The sequence below is a fragment of the Abramis brama genome (assembly GCF_963993115.1).
Source record: "Abramis brama genome assembly, chromosome: 15".
Lineage (NCBI taxonomy): Eukaryota > Metazoa > Chordata > Actinopteri > Cypriniformes > Leuciscidae > Abramis > Abramis brama.
In genome coordinates this window covers 32544380-32562614 of record NC_139977.1, presented here as the reverse complement: position 1 = coordinate 32562614, position 18235 = coordinate 32544380, and the positions used below count along the sequence as shown (strand labels likewise).

The 18235-nt window shown below is 38.4% G+C and overlaps 1 protein-coding gene across 2 annotated transcripts; it reads right to left on the bottom strand.

Annotated features, from left to right (window-relative positions):
• Positions 1–7012: 7012 nt before the first annotated feature.
• On the bottom strand, positions 7013–16871 carry LOC311097536 (uncharacterized protein). Of its 2 annotated transcripts, XM_084137300.1 has the most exons (5): positions 13329–13595; positions 13038–13135; positions 11972–12880; positions 8062–8181; positions 7013–7903 (listed from the first exon to the last, which is right to left on the bottom strand). In XM_084137300.1, the coding sequence occupies exons 1-5, from the start codon at positions 13370–13372 to the stop codon at positions 7176–7178; spliced, it is 1899 nt and encodes a 632-aa protein (XP_083993426.1). In that variant the 5' UTR covers positions 13373–13595; the 3' UTR covers positions 7013–7175. The 2 variants fall into 2 exon arrangements, with proteins under 2 accessions (XP_083993426.1, XP_083993427.1); XM_084137301.1 differs by lacking the exons at positions 13038–13135; positions 13329–13595 and adding an exon at positions 16785–16871.
• Positions 16872–18235: the final 1364 nt, after the last annotated feature.

Below are 18235 nucleotides of genomic sequence, written 5' to 3'. Positions count from 1 at the left end.
CCCAATGTGAAGGCTGCATCCTCCGAAGACCGTATTTGAAGGCTGATTGCGTCACAGCGGCGCGACAAAGGACGTCCTAATTCAAAGGCTGCATCCTTGAAAGGTTGCATTTGAAGGCCGATTGCGGCGCGATGAAGGCTGTCCCAAATCAGTTCTGCATCCTCCGAAGGCCGTATTCGAAGGCCGGTTGCATCATCGCGACGCGACGAAGGCTACTGGTGCTGCGTTCCAGTCCACTTTTAGACACGCACTTGCGAACTTCCCTAAGCACTTCCCCTCGGGAGAATCCCCGCCGCCATTTTGAAGTGCATTCCACCAGAGAATGTCAAATAGGAAGAGAATTGGCACTCTCTGCTTACTTCCGGTTTCTGGACTGGCTGCAGTAACACGTCTCTGTCCATGCGGGGGCGCTCGCAGGCGAGTGCAGAATGAATGGAGATCTATGACGAAATACCCATCAAAATCCACTTTTCTCAGTATATAATTTTTTGTCTAGTAATTTGAATGTTGTATTCGAAAGGAGATGCAAAGAAATTACACATTGCTGGGTGTTAGATTTTTTAGAGTCACTTATTTGCTTTAAAAAGTCTTTTAAAATGTCAGTGACGTCATACACATCGTACGACCAGAGATACTGCTTTACGGCAATCCTTCAGTTGCTTTGGTGCTTTCGCGCTCTGCACTTTCTTTTCTCTCGAGGCATCGACAACACAGCTGACACAGGTAAATACACGTGCTAGAAGAGTTTTTGTTTTGTTTGTTTCTGGTCCCGCTTCGGATGCCACGATGCCATCAAGCGGTATCTCTGGTCGTAATCAGTCCTTCACTGACCAATCAGTGTTCATTAGCAGAATGCTAGCGTGTTATGGGCAACAACAACTCAACCTGTAAGAAATCGAAAGGACATAAGTACTAGTTCATTCAACTTTCGACCTATAACCCATGTTGAACTTGCAAAACCTACAATAAAATCTGAGATTTCTCAACGGCAATCGGGTGAAAGAGACACATTTAGCCGTCTAGCCCCATAGACTCCCATTCAGTCTGCACTCGCCCGCGATCACCTCCAGTGGAATTCTAATGGAACTGCAACCAAGATCGATACAATGGGGCTAATAGGAAGTGCCAAGGCTCTCCGTAGACGGGCTCTGATTCCACTTCGTGAAGTGGATGAGGGAAGTTTATATAGACAGACCCTCGTTCCCTCGATTTTGACCGAGGGAGCGAGTCTACTTCATATGTACACTTCAGGCACCTATATGTCCCACAATGCAGTACGATTGTGACGTCACCACATATCTCGTCTAATCACCACCACAACAAACAACTCTATGATATATTATTTAAAAAAATTTCAATTGAAAACAACCCAAACACCATATATACATTTGGATGCTGCATTAAACAAATTCTTAAAGGGAAATAATAAATAATAATAATAAATAATAAATCAACTCCACAGCTGATTCCAAGTGATCAAGGGCTTAGGACGTTCCAATTCAGCCCATTGCAGTTTCCGCCAGTAGTGGGCACTCGCAATGACGTACCGTATTTTCCGGACTATAAGTCGCTCCGGAGTATAAGTCGCATCAGTCAAAAAATGCGTCATGAAGAGGAAAAAAACATATATAAGTCGCACTGGACTATAAGTCGCATTTATTTAGAAATTTATTTCACAAAATCCAAGACCAAGAACAGACATTTAATCTGGAAAGGCAAGTTATTCAACTACACAGTAGCACACAGAACAACAGGCTGAGTAGGTGTCCGGTGTGTTAACACAACACACTAACAGTTATTCAGCTACACAATAACATAAAGAACATATACCTGGGAGGCTGAATAGGCTAAATTAACATAAGCCAGTGAGTCCAACAAGCAAGTTACCAGTAAACAAGTTCACCAAGCACCCGCGATCTCATTCCACATCACTGAATCCATTGAATTTTCTTCATCCTTGGTGTCGCTTCTGAACAACTCCGCCATAGAGCGCCCTCTCGTGGCTGTAGACGGTAATGTTTTCATCTCAGTCTGAATTAATTTTGATATATAAGTCGCACCTGACTATAAGTCGCAGGACCAGCCAAACTATGAAAAAAAGTGCGACTTATAGTCCGGAAAATACGGTACATCCGAGTGAACGAGACGGAGGGAAGTTAGCAAGTGAAGGGCATGACAATTTTGGACTGGAACGCAGCACCTGATTCAAAAGCGGCGCCAGATGCACCCTTCGTTTCCCCGTGAAAGGAAGGATACATAAAACGGATCCTAAGCGGCCTATCCTACCCTATCCTACCCCATAAGTTATTGCGCGCCGGTGACGACAGCATTTTTTTATTTATTTTTAAAGGCAGCCGAGACTAGAGTTCGGTGGTGGACAGCAAATTTACATTTAAATGTAAGTATTATGTTTTCATTTACTCAAATAGCTAGCGAAACCAGAGTTAAAGTTTATTATAAACTTCATCTTAACTCCTTCGTCACCTTTGCGTGGCTTCATTTGTCAGGTAGTTTGAGGCAAAACTTGTGCTAATATTAGTTTAACGACCTATTTGTAATATTTGCACTAGTCTATCTCACTTGTGTATTATAAGAAATATCACTCACCCTATAAAGCCCACAACAATAGGAAAAGCATTAGATAAGGCAATGGGGTTTCACTTTTATGTGTTTTTGTAGTGCTGTCATGAAAGCTATGTCTACAAAGGTTTTAACCAAATTTGAGTTTCCAGAAATTATGATTTCTGAAGTATTTTGTATGCATGTGTCTTGATGTGTCATATTTTGCAGTGTTAACAATGCACTTTTTGCACGCCTGTGTTAAGTACCCTTTTCTGCTTTTTTAGAGCAATTAAGGAGAAAAAAAAATACAAAGTAAGAAAGTTAATACACACGTCTTTGCTGAAATGTATTGTGCTGTTGTTGTTAACAAGCCATGGTTAATTTGCTTTGCCCTTAGGATTGCACGTGTCCTGGGACAGGAGAGGGTGTGAGTGGGAAACCCACTGCTGCAACTTGGCCCTGGTTTGTCCTCATGGATGAGGTGTTGGGACAGAGGCATTGCTCCAACCCCCCTGTCATCATTGCCTCAATCCCTGAGGACACACCAGGGCCGAGTTCAGCAGTGGGTGCCCACGGTGAGGAAGAGCTAGGGGCAGAAGCAGCACGAAGGCGGCGAGACAAAGGGCAACTAGAGAGGGAGGCAGAGGCGAGGAGAGCACAGGAGAGTAGGGAGAGGATGGACAGGCTGTTTTCTCTTCTTGAGAGAATGATTGAAAAATATATATTTTTTCTACATATTCTTGTTTAACTTTTTTAACTTTTATTTTTTAAAAGGAAAGAAAAAATCTGTACATTATTTTTATGCAACTTTCCTTGTGTAAATAAAAGAGAATGAATTGTTCTGTACATTGTTTATTTTTGTAATGACAGTCATAATTTCTACATGAAACAAATTCTTCTATACCTTTTTTTTTTTTTTTTTTTTATAAAATTGGTAAATGAAAATCATTTGTTCCATGGGCTACATTAAAGGGATAGTTTACCCAAAAATGAAAATTCTGTCATCATTTACTCTTCCTCAAGTTGTTCCAAACCTGTATGATTTCCTTTCTTCTGCTGAACACAAAAGAAGATATTTTAAAGAAGGTTGGTAATTAAACAGTTGCTGGTCCCGATTGACATCCATAGTATTTTTTTTCCTACTATGGAAGTCAATGGGGTCCATCAGTCGTTTGGTTACCGACTTTCTTCAAAATATCTTCTTTTGTGTTCAGCAGAAGAAAGAAAGTCATACAGGTTTGGAACAACTTGAGGAAGAGTAAATGATGACAGCATTTTTATTTTTGGGTGAACTATCCCTTTAAAGTACTTTTTCCAACTATTAACAACATATGTTAAACATATCAAAATCAACATAAACATTTACATTTACAGTACATAAAATAAGAAAAAAATGATGTAGAGTTTTATTGAGCTGAGCAGGGAGACCCTGGTGGAGCTGCTGGACCGGGATGGGCTCCACAATAGAGACCCGGGTAAGGCCTCCTGCTGGTGGGACATCATCTGGGACGGTCTCCAGAGTGTTTGAGTGCATATTTACACTATCCACTAAGTTGTCTACCAACAGGTTTGCAGGGCTGACTCAATCGACAGCTGCAATGTCACTGAAGTTTTTTTTTTCTTTTCAAAAAGAGTATATTTCTGAAAAAAGTACTTTTAATAACTACTAATACTGCATTGGGGAAAAACTACTAAAACCTTAGTTAGGCAAAATTATCTTGCATACTCTAATGTACTTAAAGTATCAAGAGTAAAACTAGATTTATGTATTCTGCAGGGGAAAAAAAATCCTTGTCAGGGTTTTTATGATGGTTTTGCATTTATATTAGGCTACTACTGCATTACTGCATAGGCTATGTTGCATTTTACTTCTGAATATTTTCAAGGTTGTTACATTTAAACTATATACTTTTGTGTAGCTTAATGTAAACGGGTGAATCTGACTGCAGTATATGTGAAAGATATGAAGAAAAGTGATGTTTTTTCAGCCAGCGCTCATACCTGTATTTACATCCTGTTTTCGGTCAAAGTCCACAGTAGTTGATTGTCGAGTTCACGCGCATAGGTTTAGTTACCTATGATCACGCGCGTGAACTCGACAATTGACTACTTTGGACTTCGACCGAAAACAGGATGTAAATACAGGTATGAGCGCTGGCTGAAATAACATCACTTTTCTTCATATCTTTCACATCTACTGCAGTCAGATTCACCGTGTTCACTCTGAAGGAATCACTCACATTGGCTGTGCACTTGTAATGACACATCAAGGACGTTAAGAGGCTAAAAGCAGGTTTAAAACTTGCCCTATTGAAGTCAACAGGGTGCAAATTTTAAAAAGAGGATAACACGGTGTAGGCAACACCGATTTTTGTCGTTGTTCTCTGTATTGACAGTACTCCAAACTTACAAAAAAAAATGAGCTCAATGTTAAAATTGACCGGAGTTCTATTTTAACGAAATATGCAGTTCCGAAAATTAAAGTTACAAAATGTAGGTCTATTGTCACAATATTAACAAATTGTTTCTAACTACAGCTGCGTCCCATATCAAAGGCCGCATCTGAAGCGTTTGGACCGGTCTAGCCTACGGAGGATTGTTCTTGTCGCCTGGCAACTGTGACAGCTGACGATGACGAGCGCGAGAAATACTGGACTTTTTTATATTCAATTGGGTTTTATATTCAAACAGGGCTAAACCGAAAATACATGACCTGGCAGCGCCGGGGCTGAAACATCCTCACCATGTCCTCCAGTAAAATATAAAACATAAGAATGACAATAGCCAATTCTGGCTCCATAGCTGTTTACTCAATTATATCAAATGAATTATCAGTATGGCAGCAGTCCTCTTGCACAGTTGCTTGGCGCCAGGAGTGGTGATCGGGAACACCTGGTTGCGCAATTAGGAAATCCTACGAAGGCTACATGGTGCATCCTTCGAAGGATGCAGCCTTCACATTGAGACACAGCTAGTGTGTTGTAATTTTATTTAATTTGAATCTAATTTAAGCTAAACCACTGGCTTCAAGTCCGTTTCAGGATTGATTTTAAAATTTTATTGCATGTTTTTAAGATTTTGAAAGGGTTGGCGCATCTTATTTATCAGAACTTTTACACGTCCACACTCCGCTCAAAGCACTGAGATCGTCCAATCAGATGTTCCTCGATTTTCCGAGAAAAAATAAAGGTGACCGAGCCTTCTCAGTGGCTGGTCCTAATCTCTGGAATAGTCTACCAGTTCATATAAGAACAGCTCGGACTGTTGAGATTTTAAGTCATTGCTTAAAGGGATACTCCACCGTTTTTTTCATATTAAACTATGTTATTCCCTTAACTAAGACGAGTTGATACATACCTCTCTCATCTCAGTGCGTGCACTTAATCGCTCTAGAGCGTGGTGACACTCTGAAAGTACTTAGCTTACCCCAGTATATTCAATGGTATCTAACAGCAATGAACAGTAAAAAGTCACGCCTGATCCTCTTCCTCTCACTTCTGTCAATAGTGGAAAGAGGATCAGGCGTGACTTCGAAGTACTCCCAAAAGTGCTATTCCGCCATACATTATAGTTATCCTTTTTAACCCGCTTAGAAAAGCGGCAAGTTTTATTTTCAATTTTTTATTTTAGTGTCACCATACTTGGTCGTATAACTACTCGTGTAACTGTTTTTAAATAGGGAAAACGCTGATGTGTTTGGTCACTTCTAAATTCATTGCTGTTAGATACCACTGAATATACTGGGCTAAGCTAAGTGCTTTCAGAGTGTCACCGCGCGCTAGAGCGATTGAGTGCACGCACTGAGATGAGAGAGGTATGTATCAACTCGTCTAAGTTAAGGGAATAACATAGTTTAATATGAAAAAATGGTGGAGTATCCCTTTAAGACCAGCTGTATCGCTTAGCTTTCATCTCGAGTTGAGTTTCGCTACTGTGACATTCAATACTGTGTTTGTTTTTTTGTTTATTTGTGAGTATATTGACATTGTTAAGCACGTTGTTCGACTGTGGCTGTTTTTAAATCTGCTGTACAAATAAATTTGAACTTTAACTTATTGTGTTTTGGATTGTTCTGCTGAAGAAACACTTCAAAACATTTCAATAGTCACAAAACTTCCAGACAACAAGAGTTGTGGATAATTATTAGTGATCTAGGAGCTTTATTCAGCTTTTTACAGTAGATGTCTCACAGCCTCGCTTTCATTCCTGTCACAGCGCTGCGCTGAATAAGATCTATTGACCTTCAGAACAGATTTGATGTATTTACAGCCTAATACAACACTTTATGGCTGTTTTATGATTATTTATTTTATTTAATGAGCTGATGACATCACTTACTGCAAAACATTAATATAGATATATTTTGCAATAATGTTTCAAAATATGATCTTTTTGTTTAACAAGGCATAAAAAAAACAGACAATAATAATCTCACCACGGTTCACCTGAAAAACTTTAGAAATATTTTAATGCAAAACAAGTGTTTGAAGTTCAGTAAATTTGAATCATATCATTATAAATCATGTTACAGCGGTTGAGAAAAGAGAAGGGCAACACCTGATCAAACTATCACCAGATTCACACTTCACTACTAATTTAACCCTTAGATGTAATCACTTTATTAAAACTATTTGAAAACTATTTATAAGTACAATATTTGTAAATGATGGACGTGAATGTGAACTTTGCTCACTTAGACGAGACGACTTCAGGCAATGCTTTCTCTCATGATACCGTAGACTAGATGATGCAGTGAAACTCTTTCCACATGAAGAGCACTTGTACGGTTTCTCTCCAGTATGAAGTCTCTGGTGTATTTTTAAGTGGGTGGATGTAGTGAAGGTCTTCCCACAGTCAGAGCACACATGAGGTCTCACACCAGTATGAATACTCTCATGAGCTTTTAAAGTCTGTAGTCGTGGAAAACTCTTTCCACAAAAAGAACAAACGTGAGGCTTCACACCAGTATGAGTTTTAAGGTGTGTTCTTAAGTCTGATTCCACAACAAATGTTTTCTCACACTGATCACAGCTGAATGATCTCACTACAGAGTGACGGAGCAGATGTTTATCGAGAGAGCTTTTGGATATGAAACTCTTTCCACACTGAGAGCATGTGAATGGTTTTTCTCCAGTGTGAATTCTCATGTGTATTATAAGGTGTCCTTTTTGACTGAAACTCTTTCCACACTCAGAGCAGGTGAAAGATCCTTTGACTCCAGATTTTCCATCTTGTTTTTGTGTGACACACTTTGACGTCTGTTGAATGACTGTGTTTCCATCTTCATTTTTGAAAGGGTTTTGAAACTGATGTTGTTTGTCCTCATTCACTTCCTTTGAGTCTAAAATAAACATAACATTTTCAAAATTCAAATAAATGAGAAATGAGAACAATCTATATACTAGGCGAGTAACAATTAAACAAAACTTTAGTCCTTTTTTCAGTTTTCATCTTAATGTTCCTCATCAGTCATTAAAGAGAATGAAGGAAAACACCAACCTATTTGTTCCTCTGTATCTTCATCTTTTATTCTGCAGGGTTCTTCCTTAATCTCCATCTTTACAATAGTATGTCCGCAGTTTCTCCTGGAGTAATTCCTCCTGCTTTCTTCGTCTTCTCCTGTGGGAAAATGGGAATATTCCCCAGCATTTAAACTCTCATGAACGGCTGTGGGAGCTTCACTGACTGAAGGAGTGAATTGTGGTCGTTGTTGCTCATTTAGCAGATGATCATCACACTTACAATCACTCTCAATTATTCAGGTAATTCAGAAACAATTCCATGATTTTTTTTTTTTTTTAGACATCAGCCTGTTTCAATAAGAAGGTTCAACTAACTCTGAGGTAAAACTTGAACTCTGAGTAGATTTACACTGAGATGGGAAACTCTGAGTTTTTAGTTTCAGAACAGCTGAATTGAGTTAGTTCAATAAACTCTGAGTAGGTTGACTCGGAGTTAAGCGCGTGCACCATGACTGTGAAAAGCCATGATCAATGGAGCTCTGAAACTACGATTCACCATGGCAACAGAACGGCTGTGAGAGCTTCACAAGTAAATTGTGGAAAACTTCAACACAAAAAATCATGTCTTTTAAGTTTAAATGAAAAAGAAACATATTAGATACATTTATTAGATAAATAATTAGTTAAGTAAATATAAATAAAAAACTATTAAAAAACTAATAATGATGTACAGATAAGGGGAGTCACAGGAAGCCAATTGACCCTTCGCCAAGCCACGCCCAAAAACCGCCACAGGCCAATCGTGGCTTAGCAACCGTAACTAGGCGCGGGAGGTCTGGCAAGCTTTCAAGCGAGGGAAACATGCCGAAGCGTTGTGCGTATGAATTGTGCAAATCTGATACCCGGTATCCTAAAAGTTTGGACGGGGTGGTGGATTTTGTTCCCTTCCCGAAACCTAAAACCCAAGGGGAGAAATGCCAGACGGCATCTTCATTTATATAGCGCTTTTAACCATGTAGATTGTTCCAAAGCAGCTTTACATTGATAATTCGCCTTTGGCTAAGCCACACCCTAAAATGTAGATTGACCAATCACAGCGCAGCCAAGAACGAGCTCCCACAGAGGTCCGACACTTTTTCACAGCGCTCCATTGACTTTAACGCAGGCGTCTCATATTTTTGGTCTTGGCAGGCTATTGCCGTCGTAGTTTTATCAAAAATATGGTTAAACGTTGTGCCTGGGGCATTTGTAACACAGATACGCGTTTCCCAGAGAGGTTGGAGGGGGGTGTCCATTTTTTCCCTTCCCAAAACCGAAGTCAAATCCTGACAAGTGTCGTCTTTGGATTAAACTGTGTGTGTGGACGTCCTCACAGTCAGCTAAACCCCTCAAGGATCAACAAGCACACTTTTGTGTGCTCTAAGGTAAATTTTGCTTTTAACCTTACTGTGAAGTTATACTAGTTAGACAGTGTGGCTTAGCCAAAGGCGAATAGGAAATTAAAAGTAAAGTGTTTTGGCTTTATAGCAGCTCTAGAATAAAGTTATTGTCCAGCTTGTGGATCAAGCAGTGTGATTAAAGGCAAGACGGAGGCTCACTGACATAACTTAATGGTACTTAAAAATATATTTCAGCATTTTGTTAATCGACGGCCAAACTAGTAACGTTACCCCAATCCGATCGCGACTCTCCCGGTGTTAGTTCTAGTAAAAGGTAAAAGGAGGGAACATCAGGGGGCTTGCCGGAGATCTCCAAGGAAAAGGTTGGTATGCAAACTTAATCAGTTCATAACAGTAGACACTTATGTGACCCACGACGTGTGAGCAGTAACGTTAGCCTGGCGCACTAAACATATAAGCGGGAGAATGTTATCATTGCAAAGTGGTCAGGCTAATGTCTTGTGTTTATTCCACAAGATTTATGGATAAGCTGTTTGATTTATAATTATTAGATTATTTTCAAATTTCACTTACCCTGCTGTGCATGAACATAGCTGTTCCTCAATTTGTGTGTTTCCCATTTGAATGGTCAGCGTATGAGGCACTGCTGCTTGCGCTGGGACCTACAGTATAGGCTTTAGCTTCAATTTTGAAGAAATTATTCTCTAATCGGTTGCATATTATGTCGTGGATATAGCCCTCGAATGCATACTGCAGTCTTGTTCTCTCAAATTTTCACCTGTTCGCCAAAAATGACTAATTATCTCCTTGGGAATGTCTGACACTGGTGCATACATACTGTAATAGACGTGCCAGGCCAAAGAGTATAGAAGTAACAAGAGGCGAAACTCCGTTGCAGTTTTGACAACAGCCACTAGGTGGCGCTTCGGTAGCACGGCCGCCATTTTGGACTGAACCAACGGCTTTACCGTCAGCACAACTACTGTACAGCATTAACATTATGTCTGGAAATAATTGGAAACAAAGAAAACAGTGTTCTGCCATCAACTGCAACAACTACCAGTGTACAACCAATCAACTAGCATTTCATAGATTCCCCAAAGATCCAGAGAGGTAAAGTAGAAAAGGTTTTTATTAACTTTAAAGTGAGCTAACGTCAACGATAACAGGTGCTGTAACGTTAATGTAAGCTATCCCATAAATGCAGTAACAGTTTGCTAATGTTATGTATTTGGTCGAAATTGTCAAGACTCGAAATGGGCTTTTTAAATCGCATACTTTCAGAGATATATGAACACCTAACCTGGCAAATGACCGCTTTATTAATTCATTGTTATCACTAAATTAACCCTTTAACTAGTGTCACCTTTTTTTTCGCATAAACATGAAAATCACTATCCAAACTTAAATGGTTGTAATTCAAGAATGCTTTGGAATTTAGACCTATGGTTGGTCTTGTTTTAATTTGTCAGATTATTGTTGAAGTGAAATAAATTATGAAAGTGAAACAGAAAAAAGTTATATAAGTTTGAGTTTATTAAAATGTACAAATTTAAAATATAATTATTTATATTTTATATTTTATATATATATTACAAAATATATTTTACTCTAGAACTGCAAGAAAATGAAAGCAAAAAATCTGAACAAGTTGTGTTCCACATTTTAGGTTGATATGTTGATATTTCGCTCCCTCACCCTTTCTGCCGTGTGCTCTAACGTTACACGGTTTGGAGCTGCGCGCTCTTGCTCGCTCGCTCTAGATTCCGGGTGATTTTAGCTAATTTGTGGGCATCAGGGAGCCGCTATCAATATGCGGGAGACTCCCGGATCTTCCGGGAGACATGGGATGTCTGCTCTAGAGATATTAAAAACTAGAAACTACTTTTTAGTTCATTTAACCGCTTTTGAATTTGAACCGTTATCGTTCAATTCTATGACAGTTGTGTTGCGTTCAGTCCAAGATGGCGGAGCTGCAGCTCTGCGCATGGGTGAGTTTGTTGCAATGGAACGTTCTATTGAGTTTCGCCTCTTGGTACTTCTATACTCTTTGGCCAGGCGCAAAAGCTTGACAGTCGTAGCAACAGTAACTAAGGAGGGCGGGGCTTAGCGAAGGGTCAATTGTCAAGTAGTAGGCATAAACGAAGTAGGCATAAACGGTACTTAACTCTGCGGCATCGGGGCCGTGTTTCCACAACGGTGGAAGCTGAGGAGATCGCGAGATCCAATTCCGTCAGAATTTGTTTTTTGTTTTCATTTTGCAATAATGTTTCAAAATATGATCTTTTTGTTTAACTAGACATTAAAAAAAAAGACAATAATAACCTCACCATGGTTTACCTGAAATACTTTAGAAATATTTTAATGCAAAACAAGTTTTTGAAGTTCAGTCAATTTGAATAACTTTAAACCAAACTATCACCAGGTTCACACTTCACTACTAATTTTACCCTTAGATTTAATCACTCTATTAAAACTATCTGAATGTCAAATTATTTGTAAGTACAAAATTTGTAAATCATGGATGTGAATGTGAATTTTGCTCACTTAGACAAGACGACTTCGGGCAATGCTTTCTCTCATGATACCGTAGACTAGATGATTGGGTGAAACTCTTCCCACATGAAGAGCACTTGTACGGTTTCTCTCCGGTATGAACTCTCTGGTGTCTTTTTAAGCGGCCTGGTGTAGTGAAGGTCTTCCCACAGTCAAAGCACATATAAGGTTTCTCACCAGTATGAGTTCTCTGGTGTGTTTTTAAGGCACTGGATTTAGTGAAGCTCTTCCCACAGTCAGAGCACATATAAGGTTTCTTAACATGAATTCTCTCATGATCTTTCAGGGTTCCTGACCGAGAGAAACTCTTCCCACAGTGTGAGCACTTGTACGGTTTCTCTCCAGTATGAAGTCTCTGGTGTGTTTTTAAGTCACTGGATATAGTGAAGCTCTTCCCACAGTCAACGCACACATAAGGTCTCACACCAGTATGAAATCTCTCATGAGCTTTTAAATACTTCAGTAGTGAAAAACTCTTTCCACAAAAAGAACAAACATGAGTCTTCACACCAGTATGAACTTTAAGGTGTTGTCTTAAGTTTGATTCCACAACAAATGTTTTCTCACACTGATCACAGCTGAATGATCTCACTCCAGAGTGACGGAGCAGATGCTCTTTGAGAGAGCCTTTGGATCTGAAACTCTTTCCACACTGAGAGCATGAGAACGGTTTTTCTCCAGTGTGAATTCTCATGTGTATTATAAGGTGTCCTTTTTGACTGAAACTCTTTCCACACTCAGAGCAGGTGAAAGATCCTTTGACTCCAGATTTTCCAGCTTGTTTTTGTGTGACACACTTTGACGTCTGTTGAATGACTGTGTTTCCATCTTCATTTGTTAAATTGTGAGGATTTTGAAACTGATGTTGTTGTTGTTTGTCTTCATTCACTTCAATCAAGTCTAAAATAAACATATCAAATTTTCAAAATTCAAGTAAAGAATGAGAACAATCTATATACTAGGTGAGTCACAATTAAGCAAAACATTTAGTCCCTTTTTCAGTTTTCATCTTAATGTTCCTCATCAGTCATTAAAGAGAATGAAGGAAAACACCAACCTATTTGTTCCTCTGTATCTTCATCCTTTATTCTGCAGGATTCTTCCTTAATCTCCATCTTTACAATAGTAATTCCTCCTGCCTGCGAACTCCTTCTCCTGTGGGAAGATGGGAATATTCCCTAGCATTTAAACTCTCATGAACGGCTGTGGGAGCTTCACTGACTCTACGAAGTAGGCATAAACGGCACTTAACACTGCGGCATCGGGGCCGTGTTTCCACATCGGTGGCAGCTGTGGAGATCGCGAGATCCAATTCCGTAAGAATGCTAGTTTCGTTTTGGATACTCACCGGCTTCGAGCAAACGTGCTCGTCAGATCGCCGTCCGGGTGCATTTACTGGGTGCGTCTTCTCCCCTGAATCTGCTGTTCAATACTGCGGGCAACCTCGGACATATAAGGCCCTCCCGCCAGACGTACGTACCAATCGCCAAACTAGTTTCTTCCCACCGAACACCTGAAGCTATTGTGTCTCATAGATCGCTAGATTGACAATTGTTTACATCTAGAGACAGGGGGCAGCCATTTTGACTCTAGGTGTTACATTAAAAAACATTCCCCGTGGGAAACACATTCCCCGGCGTGTGCCTTCCTCCCCCACTGAATATAGTCACCCCGTGACATTAACACATCACCTCAAATTTTGCCCATACTGTACTGTACCACCTGGACTAGAACAGAAAATAGAATAGATTGTGACTATATTGTATTTCAATACAACGTCAATCTTGACAATTAATTGAAACTAGTTTGCACATAATATAATATAATAATATAATAACAGGCAGTCATGGCCTAGTGGTTAGGGAGTTGAACTGGTAACCCAAAGATTGCTGGTTTGATTCCAGAACCGGTGGGAAATGACTGAGGTGCTCACCTGACCCCTAGTCGCTCCCCGAGCGCCACACAAATGCTCTGGGTGTGTGTATCCACGTTTGCAGTGTGTGTGTGTTAACTACTCACTACTCTGCTCCTAATGTGTGTGCATTATGGGTTAACTATGGGTTAAATGCAAAGGTCAAATTCCAAGTATGGGTTACCATACTTGGCCGTCACGTGTCACTTTCACTACTTTCACTTTCATATCATAATATAACATATAGGCCTAGTTTAAAGTTCAATACAGAGTTTATTATAACAAAATTAACTAAACTTTAAAAAAGGATGTATGAAATAATGATACGATGTTAGGTTAATTGTTCCCAGAATGTTTTACAGGATAGACAGAGATTTGTTTAAATACTTTAAATCGACTCAAAAAAATTACAAACAAATAATGAATTTTTCTTCGTAAAAGCAGTGTTATTATCAGAAATTAGCTCTATATTTCCAGCATATCCAGCATAAATATATTTCTATATTTACTTTCACAACACAGACTGTAAAAAGGTGGACAGCGCGTCTCTGCTTCTTCCACCGTAGAAAAATGAAGCCAAAGTTTCCCAGTAACAGTCGTTGTACGTCGTTCAGAGTCTGCGCAGTTTCACAGCCTCGTTGTGTTTATAATCACACTTTTGCAAACAATTCTGACACAAACTTACAGGGAAAATGTTTTTAAATGAAGACTGAAAGAGTTGTCAAAGTTTAATAGTGGAGATGTTGCAGTAACTAATGGTTTAGCTTACAAATATACATGATCTCAGCAGCGCTGTATATAGACCTTATTCACAGCAGCGCCATCTTTGATTTTAAACAGGAATAAAAGCGAGGCTGTGAAGGATAGACATTCATCTCTTCAGTGTGTTATTTAATTTGAATCTAATTTAAGATAAACCACTGGCTTCAAGTCTGTTTCAGGATTGATTTTAAGATTTTATTGCATGTTTTTAATATTTTGAAAGGGTTGGCGCATCTTCTTATTTATCAGAACTTTTACACGTCCACACTCCGCTCAAAGCACTGAGATCGTCCAATCAGATGTTCCTCGATTTTCCGAGAAAAAATAAAGGTGAGTGAGCCTTCTCAGTGGCTGGTCCTAATCTCTGGAATAGTCTACCAGTTCATATAAGAACATCTCGGACTGCTGAGATTTTAAGTCATTGCTTAAGACCAGCTGTATCGCTTAGCTTTCATCTCGAGTTGAGTTTCGCTACTGTGACATTCAATACTGTGTTTGTTTTTTTGTTTATTTGTGTGTATATTGACATTGTTAAGCACGTTGGTCGACACGTTGGCTGTTTTTAAATCTGCTGTACAAATAAATTTGAACTTGAACTTATTGTGTTTTGGATTGTTCTGCTGAAGAAACACTTCAAAACATTTCAATAGTCACAAAACTTCCAGACAACAAGAGTTGTGGATAATTATTAGTGATCTAGGAGCTTTATTCAGCTTTTTACAGTAGATGTCTCACTGCTTTCATTCCTGTCACAGCGCTGCTCTGAATAAGATCTATTGACCTTCAGAACAGATTTGATGTATTTACAGCCTAATACAACACTTTATGGCTGTTTTATGATTATTTATTTAATTTAATGAGCTGATGACATCACTTACTGCAAAACATTTTTAAACAAAAAAAACATTTTGTAATAATGACTTTGAAAAAGATGAACATCTTTTTGTTTAACTAGACATTAAAAAAAAAAACAGAAAAAAAAGAGACTAAATTAATCTCACCACGGTTTACCTGAAAAACCTTTAATATTTTAATATTAAATATAATATTATATATATATAATAATATAATAATATTAAATATTTTAATGCAAACCAAGTGTTTGAAGTTCAGTAAATTTGAATTATATCATTATAAATCATGTTACAGCGGTTGAGAAAAGAGAAGGGAAACACTTGATCAAACTATCACCAGATTCACACTTCACTAATAATTTAACCCTTAGATTTAATCACTCCATTAAAACGATCTAAATGTCAATTTATTTGTAAGTACAATATTTGTAAATTATGGACATGAATGTGAACTTTGCTCACTTAGATGAGGCGAATTCCGGCAATGCTTTCTCTCATGATACCGTAGACTAGATAATTGGGTGAAACTCTTCCCACATGAAGAGCACTTGTACGGTTTCTCTCCAGTATGAAGTCTCTGGTGTGTTTTTAAGGCACTGGATTCAGTGAAGCTCTTCCCACAGTCAAAGCACACATGAGGTCTCACACCAGTATGAAATCTCTCATGAGCTTTTAAATACTTCTGTAGTGAAAAACTCTTTCCACAAGAAGAACAAACATGAGGCTTCACACCAGTATGAACTTTAAGGTGTTGTCTTAAGTTTGATTCCACAACAAATGTTTTCTCACACTGATCACAGCTGAATGATCTCACTCCAGAGTGACGGCGAAGATGATCATCGAGAGAGCTTTTCTGAGTGAAACTGTTTCCACACTGAGAGCATGTGAACGGTTTTTCTCCAGTGTGAATTCTCATGTGTATATTAAGGTTTCCTTTCTGCGTGAAACTCTTTCCACACTCAGAGCAGGTGAAAGATCCTTGTCCAGTTTTTTTAGCTCGTTTTTGTGTGAAACACTTTTCAGTCTGTTGAATGACTGCATTTCCATCTTCCTTTGTGAAATGATGGTGTTTGTCTTCATTCACTTCCATCAGGTCTAAAATAAACATATTAAATTAAATTTAAAAAGGAAAAATGAGAAACATCTTTCTTTCCTTATTTAGCACAAAGTTTACTACTAAGTCTACTAGTATCTAATTTTAGATGTAAAGTTAAATGTCAGTTCTCATCTAAATGTTCCTCATCAGTCATTAAAGAGAATGAAGGAAAACACCAACCTATTTGTTCCTCTGTATCTTCATCTTTTATTCTGCAGGGTTCTTCCTTAATCTCCATCTTTACAATAGTATGTCAGTAGTTTCTCCTGGAGTAATTCCTCCTGCTTGCTTCTTCTTCTCCTGTGGGAAGATGGGAATATTCCCCTGCATTTAAACTCTCATGAACGGCTGTGGGAGCTTCACTGACTGAAGGAGTGAATTGTGGTCGTTGTTGATCATTTAGCAGATGATCATCACACTTACAATCACTCTCAATTATCCAGCTTTAAGTGAATTAAGGGTCGATGTGGGAATGTGTGCAAAATAGAGACAAAGGAATAGTTTGCCATTTAGATGAGATGCACCTATAACTACAGTTATTTCTTTCACTAAAGACTGTTGCATAATTTACAGCTACATATTTAGAAAATGTTGTAAAGTTTAATTTTGACACACATAGTAGACTTTTATCTGTTATTGAACTTAAGGATAGTTCAGTTAAAATCTTGCCCTCTTTGGCTTATTATTAATGTTGTTAAACTTAATGTTCAAGGAAATCTGTCTTCTTAATAACAACACTGATATAAGAATGCACTGTTTATTTATTTTTTGATCAGTTAAGAGCCATTCACATGTTAAAAACGTCAGTGAAGAGGAAAAAACGCATGCAATGTAAAAAGTTGAATGTATTTAAAATGTTTTTAGAACGAGCGTCATGTCCGAGACGCTGCAAAGCTCCATATTTTAGAATTTATATTTATAGAAAGTCTCATATCATGGAGAGATGTGTTATAAAATGTTCGGTATAAATATCTATCTATCTATCTATCTATAAAACTGATCATCATCTTTAGTACAAGCTCAGAAATATTTATATTCTGTTGATGTTTTTCATTTAGAGTGTCTTAACTTGGAGCCATGGATATTGAAATTTTGTTATTTTATTTTTAATTTTTAATTTTAGTATAGATGGTTACTTTGTGGTAATGCAATGTTTGTGAACACAACTATGTATGTAAGGCCATAAGTCCCCAAAAACTTTGCCACTCTATAAATAATCTTCTAGATCCACCCCTGGGTATGTATCTTCAGTGTCTTGAAGTAGCTTTAACAACATCAATAGTGTTATACTGAATATACAGTGACTGCAGAATTATTAGGCACGTTAATTTTCTGATCATATTTTATTCCCAGGAACATTTAGCCAATTCCAAACCATATTAATCTTAATAACTACAAAAATTATTAAATGCTCATGAGAAAAATGCAATACTAATGCAATACTAGAGATTGCAGTTAAGGCATGACCATTGGAACGTGAAATGCTCATTGGGTCAGCAGGGTCCGACAAAAACAGGTGGAGAAGATAAGACACATGTTTACTGCAAAAGAATGAAGAATTAAGGTGAAGAATAAAGTGTGAAACCATCAGGAACCCTTTAGTCTCCAGCGTCACCATTTTCCAGAACTCC